The sequence below is a fragment of the Trachemys scripta genome, chromosome 9, assembly GCF_013100865.1.
Source record: "Trachemys scripta elegans isolate TJP31775 chromosome 9, CAS_Tse_1.0, whole genome shotgun sequence".
NCBI lineage: Eukaryota > Metazoa > Chordata > Testudines > Emydidae > Trachemys > Trachemys scripta.
In genome coordinates, this window is record NC_048306.1 from 29,089,261 (window position 1) to 29,096,612 (window position 7,352).

Below are 7,352 nucleotides of genomic sequence, written 5' to 3' on the forward strand. Positions count from 1 at the left end.
TCCTAGTTTGCATAAATGTAGTCCTCTTTAGACAAGACTATGTTAATGCAAACAAAGAACCTTTTAGTTTGCACATGCAGTGACCACACGGGGGAGTTTCAGCACAGCACTTTGGTGCACACTGCTATTTACACTCTTATAGTCCGAATGGCAGGACAGTGTATACATAACCATAGTACCAGAACGTTGTGCATAGTTCTCTGTGAATGAGGAAATAGAATCCTCTCTGGCTGCAGCTTATCTACAGAGCCACTTCACAGATGTTATTGCAACCTGACACAGTTTGAATAATTACAGGCTGAATAAGAATTTACAAATTCAGACCTTTGTGAAGCAAAACAGCAATGTTTGCTAATTTCAGTCAGGTCCTTTTATTTCTTGGTTGTATCCTTCCTCACCATGGGATTTGTTTTAATCGGGCATAAATTTTGCTATGATTGTCTTTGCATGAATGAAAAGAATCTAGCTAAAATGAGTCACGTTTTTGTTTCAAGTTTGTAGCATATGATATGTCTGACTTTTCTTGCTGTTCCAGCCTCCAGTGCATTCATTTATTCAAACCACTATTCCCTGGTTAAGTTTTAAATCCATTTTGTGTAAATGGATGCACTGTAGCAGATTTACAATACCAATTTAAACATGCTTTATAATATAAGATTGGGAGTGGGGGGAGATCTGAGATGCATCAAATTTGTGAAATGCAGATATTCAGTCTTCCAGTATTGGCGTGAATATACAGTTTATTAAAGGAGAATATTTGCTTTACTTGAAATGTTCTGTGAACTCTACCATTTTTAAAGCTTTTTGTTAAAATAATACATTTTAACTAATTAAATTAGATAACAGGGAAAAAAGTATATGCTGCAAGCCATCAAACCTATGAAGCAATAGGATCACTATGGACAAAAAACTCCTCTATGAAAGAAGTGCTACTCACACAGAAAGAAAATTCCAAGGTATGTTTTTCCAAAGAATGATCAGTTAGTCATTCAGTTCAATACCTTGGATTGATTTTTGAAATGCAAATTTAAGCAAAAAGATACAGGTGTGTTTGTTGATACACTTCATTGTGATATTAAATAGTATTATGAGGCACAAAGTTCCTCATTTTATTGCTATTGTTATTTATTATTTGTATTCTTGTAGCACCTAGGAATCCTAGTCCTGGACCAGGATTCCATTGTGTTAGGTGCTGTACAAACACAGAACAAAAAGACAGTCCCTGCCCCAAACAGCTTACAGTAGAAGTGTTGGGTTTTTTTAATTTTGTTTGAATGTAGTGTTTGTGACAAATCCCAGATTGATAGACCTTGAGATCTGTTTACTTATACAACATATTCAGCATGCACAACAGCTAGGTGAGCTTCCCTCCACTGCCTTTTTAATACGCCTCCTTGATCCAGAGATGCAACCATAAGAAGATAGTTCATTTTCCTTATTCAGGCCATGGACCTGCGAACACTTAGACATGCTTATCTTTTCTATCTACGAGTAGCCTCATTGATTTCAGTAGGACTACTCATGGTAACCTAGTTAAGAACACGTGTAAATGTTTGCAGGGTAAGTCCTTGGCGCCTCTGTTGATATCACTAATTTATGAAAAATGTGATGCTTTTGAACATGTGGATACCTATCAAGTGGTGCTGGCCAGAAAATACCTATTTTATTGTGATTAAAAAGTGTAAATAGGACATTTCATTTTAGTGAATAAAAAATATATAGATTTTCCATTGGTTCTGATGATTCCAGGTATTCATGAATTTGACTTACTCTAGTTTGGAAACATGAGCGTTCTGAATGCCACTTTACAATTTAAAAAATCTTATGAGAATATGGCTGTATATCTGAATAATAATAATTAATTAATAATTAGATATGAGCAAATATTGGAATTTCTATCCTGAGGGAAATGCTAATATTTCAACATTTAAAAAAAAAGAAAAAATCCTGAATTAGGATGAAAAGTTGAAAGCAATATTTTTCACAAACGGAAAGTTAAAAACAAATTTTTGATTCGGAAATGGTGAAATATTTCATTTCAGCATTTTTGATAGAAACAAAACATTTTGAATCAGTTCACCGTGAAACTGCATTTCCCTATGAGAACACAGACACTGGAAACTTATAGTTTTGGACATCTCGTGCTCCATTTTCTGCAGTTCACCCAGCTCACTGGCCAGACTACATTTCCGCTGATGCACCACATGGCTCAGTCAGAGGAGGAGACCACACTGTATCATGGGAGATGAAGTCTGGTTAACAAGTATCAGAGGGGTAGCCGTGTTGGTCTGTATCCACAAAAACAACGAGGAGTCCGGTGGCACCTTAAAGACTAACAGATGTATTTGGGCATAAGTTTTTGTGGGTAAAAATCCCACTTCTTCAGATGGTTAGAGAGCCAAGCCAGTAGGAGAAAGTGAGGGCACAAAATGCCCAAAGTACAACTTCTATGAGGCATCGAAGCACTATATGGAAATACAGTTTAATGTTTAATTGATTAGAAATTAAATATTTCGGTTTACTCCAGCAAACAAATATTTTGATATATCTATTAAAACGCTGATATATTTTTGACATTTTTGTTAATCCTCAGTTTTATTTCCATTGACAACCATGAACAGAATTCTGACTGAAGCATATTTTATTTCAGTTCAATAATGAGAAACTGTTAGGGAAATAAGAACTGGCATGGTAAGAAGAATTATGAACTGTCAGAGTTTTGCTAAATGAAGTCTGTTGTTTCCTAGGCTATGTCTATGTTACCGCGGTACGTCGACCTACGCTACGCAACTCCAGCTATGTGAATAACGTAGCTGGAGTCGACGTACCTTAGGTCGAGTTACCACGAGGTCTACACCACGGGGGGGTGGACGGGAGAAAATCTGCCATCGATTTACCTTACTCTTCTTATCGGGGGTAGAGTACTGGGGTCGACTGGAGAGCAATCTACAGTTGATTTGGCGGGTCTTTACTAGACCCGCTAAATCGATCCACCGACGGTCGATCTCAGAGCATCAATCCCTGCCTTAGTGTAGTCCTGACCCTAAACTAAACAGTTGCTCATCACTAATCAAGAATAATCTGCAGGAGGTTTGTTAATTATCTTGATCTAAGTGATTAGTGATAATTCAAACTCCAAGTCTCTTAATAACTTTGGTAAGGCTGGCAATTCTGTAAATCCACCTGTTGCTTTAACCTTGTTCTGTGCTTCAGTTTCCCCATCTGGAAAAGGGGATAATGACCTGTACCCTTCTTTGTAAAGTCTTGTGAGTGCCTTGGATGAAAAGCAGTATATCAAAGCTTAGTAGTATTATTCATTAACCATTAAACAAGCTTCCAGACATCCAAATTGAAGTTCCTTGTATCTTGATAGTATTCAGAAATGCATCTTCTTTACCCTTATTGTGGTGCCCATTTTATGCAAACATCCTCAACATCATCAAGGAATATTGTCAATTATTTGAATCTAGCATGAAGTGAATTGAGGTATATAGTACACTAATTTCTTCTGGCATATTTCTGTGTATCCAGTATGAAACTTTGTACACACACAATGCATATCTGGAAATACTTTATTAAAATGTGACAGCTCTTTTGTAATTTCCTTTATCAACAATATAATAAACATACACATAAATATTGTTCTGTTTTGTTTGGTTGGTTCATTTGTAATTTAGCGTGGTTCATATCTGCAACAAGTTCCGGAACCAGCTGTGGGAGACGATAAAAGTCCAGAGATTAAAAAAACAACCCCTGAATCTGAAGTTAAGTCAAAAACACTTGCTGTAACAGATTCTCCTGTAATGAAGATTCAGAGTTCGAAAGATCTGGTGCCTTTGCCAGCAGAAATAAAAGTGCCAAATGTCATTTCAGGTATGAAACTCAAATTAGCATCAACTGCAGTGAATTGTGAATTATTTAATGTTATTTTCGTTGTTCTTTTTTTAAAAAGCAACTCTAGCAGGCCTGTCAAATTTAGCTTTCTAATGTGGTAAACTCCATAAAATTTAGTATGCTATATCAAGAGCCCAAAGAGGTGATAGGTCCCACAATGTGGACCACACCTCAATAAAGAATATGTATTATGGACCACTTACCTTCCCATTCCCAATCACGTGAACCCTTCTTGCTGTCAGTTGCACATCTTCTCTATGGCAATTGCAGCATTTGCTTTTGTAAAAAGATAATATTGCTTGAAGGTAACATCTGTTTCCTCACATGTAACATCAGCTTACTTGTGAAGGCAACTAGTGTGGCTTCTCCTTGTTTCCAGTTGCTTTTACAGACTCTCTTGTAGTGAAATATCTAGGTATCTGTAAAAGTAGCTGGAAACAAAGAGGAGATCCAGCACCAGGTGATCAGCCATCTGTCTAGGGGCTCTTTCTTTACAGGTTAATGATGGGCACACTCCAATCTCTGAGTCCTCCGAGCATCTCCCTGAAATGCCCATCCCCTGGCTCAGTGGATACTTACAGAATCCTCTGCTCCCAAAGGAACAGTACACCCAGTTTACCAGTTATACCCTATCAGAGCTCCACTTAACACACAGCACTTAGATATGTTTATGGTAAACACAAGACGTTTATTTAACAAAGAGCAAAGATTCAAGTGATAGCAAGTAGAAATATTGGAGACAAATGGTTACATATAAAACAAAATCCTAACACACAATCCAGAGCCTAGATTTCATTAACAACAACAAAACCCTTGTCAAATCAAGTTTAGCTCACCCCAAAGTCTTTCCAGCATTTTTCAGCCAGACTTGGTTGTGATCCTTTTTTCATGAGGCAAATACACTGTCAGCCTAGGTTAAGCGTAACAGGGCATACCTCTGCACCCCAGACATGTCCAGTGATCCATTGTCTTCACTTGTAAACAGGGTAGCCCCTGCTGCTTATTTTTTCCTGTCTAGAATCTCCCCTGGAGACTTTTCATCCCTTGATCAGACTGTAAATAGGCTATCATTGTGAAGTATACAATACTCAATCCTATAAAGTCGGACAGGTAGATAAGCATTTCTGCTTGAAAGAAACTTATTTATCACCTTCTGGTGACCAGCTCCAACTCACAGACCTAAGAGCATAACTTTGTGTGTATATATACATAACTCTTTACATGTTATCTGTACATACATTCCACAGTGATTACAGTGGTCAATGTGACACAAGCTTTCAGTAGAGACTTTACATGACTCCCTTTGATGAAGTATTATGTAGAGATTGGAACCAGGGGATCTCTGTAATCCTGTGCACCCCTGTGCCCACTTCTAAGTTGGCACCAGGAGGTCCCTGGGTGACATCTCCCGCTATACGACCTTTAACATATGAATCCTTTTAGTGACTCAGTCACTATCTGCTTCTCAGTCTCCCCACAGCTCTGGAAAGGTACTAAACTGTGATCCTGTCACTGCGTACTCTGTACAGTGTGCTCCTGGGGGGAGAGTCAAGTTTCTGCCTGCTTCCCAATTTCTCTCATTCATTACTTCCCACCTGCAGGAGGAAGGGATGTAGCAGCTCTGCAGAGCCTGCTGCCCCAGGAAGCAGCAGTATGGTGTAAAGGATAGCCTTACGCACTACCCCCTTCTCCCTTGTGCCAGTGCTCAGGGCATGCCATGATCAGGCTTTTAATAGATTACTTTGTAATTGTGAAAACAATTTAGTGATGAGTTTGTAAGAGACTGGAGATCTTTCAAATGTTTTTCTTACTTCCTGTGACTTTCACTGCGTGGCAACAACTTGTCTGCATTATTCCCACTAAATGTAATTTACAATTAATTTATAACTGTAGAGCACTTTATTATAATGCTTGAATTTTCACACTATCAATATGTATAACTTCTGAATAAGCATTTTTTTTAAACAGCTTTTATGCCTTTATCATTTTATTTCATTTTAATATCTTTAACAGATGTAGTGAAGACAACAAAATTTAAGCTTGACCCCAGGCTTATGGACCATGGTCAGTCCAGCCCAGAGGATGTGGATATGTACAGTACTAGAAGCTAAGGCACCAATTTACAAATATTGGGAAGTACTAACAATAGCAAAGAAAAATGGAAGGATTATGCAATGTATGATTGTACCGAATGTGGTATAATTTAATCAGGTATTTTCTTAAATCCCAATATGTACAGTCAATCTACTTTGTCCTTGTTGTTTACTGGGTACTGTTTCTTACTACCTATAAGCAATTAAATATTTTAATTTCTTTGAACAATAATTAGCTGTTTGACACTGAGAATTATATTTCTCTCAATATGTGCTTGCAATGGGGTGTATCAGGATTGTCAGTGTCAAGTTGTTAATAAACATAAATCACCTTTATAAGGGATGGTTTGAAAGTGTAAATGTATTTCTGTCCTTCAGCTCCTTAGTTGTTCAAAGGCAGTAAAAGAGTAATCTGGTAATCTTTTGATTGTTGTCCCCCTTCTCACTCACTCCCAGCTCTGGAATGTTATGGGAAAATGATAGCATTTGGCATCCATGTTGGCTCAAGTATCTTATTAGTCTGAGCACTCATAATATAAAAGAAACCAGCTGTGATTGTTGTACTCTCTCAAATTCAGTTGCTTTAAGATTTATGTAAGCTAGCGCCTTCTGTAAAAATCACTGCTGTTAACCTGTTCCACCGAGGTGACTAGAATAGAAAATAAATTTTGTTCTGTATGTGTGTAGCTTTCCTGATTTAAAAGTAACATTTAAAGTGAAAAGAAAAAATTGGAGCTAGTCTTCAAAGCATCCCTTGTAGACCACACATTAGTTTTCAGTCAACCTTTAATAACATAGACTGATATTTATTAAGTTGCTTTTCAGCTCCATCAACTCTAACCCATGTTACTGGTACTGTTTGTGCTAATGTGGAATATATTAGCAAATTATGGCAGGAAAGTTGGGCGTTTTAGTGACACAGAGGTTAAAACAGGTAGTTATACTATTGGATGAAAGTGCTCTCACAGCTTAACTTAAAAAAAGAATAAAAAGTTGTGGAGGTTAGTAGGGATAAAACCAAGGTCCACAGTCTGTTTTGAAGCATGCATACCCAGAGCCCATTGACTTCAATGGGATTTCTGTGAACGTAAGAATGAGCAAATATTTAGAGTCAATTTTTCATTCTGGTAAAATTTTGATATGATAAAGTGCTTTGAGACAAAATGGAAATCCTTTTTAAGGACTGTTTGTTTGACTTATGAAAAGTAGCATGTTCTGGCACAATACAGTTATTGCTATCATTTATGGAGCAGAACATATACACAATTCTTTGCCTCTTGAAGTAGTTATTAGTAGTTATGCCAATGTCACGTGTCAACAGTTTAGTATCAACATACAGTTAAAAAAATGTAAAAAAAAAAAAAA

At 37.2% G+C, this 7,352-nt stretch overlaps 1 protein-coding gene across 3 annotated transcripts in view; it reads left to right on the forward strand.

Moving 5' to 3' along the window:
- Positions 1-7,352, forward strand: part of APOOL (apolipoprotein O like) — a 52,643-nt gene extending 45,291 nt beyond the window's left edge. For all 3 annotated transcript variants that reach the window (XM_034781132.1, XM_034781134.1, XM_034781133.1), the window contains exons 7-9: positions 840-956; positions 3,678-3,873; positions 5,908-7,352. In XM_034781132.1, the coding sequence (XP_034637023.1) occupies positions 840-956; positions 3,678-3,873; positions 5,908-6,005 (411 nt within the window). In that variant the 3' untranslated portion in view covers positions 6,006-7,352. The remainder of the gene's footprint in view (positions 1-839; positions 957-3,677; positions 3,874-5,907) is intronic.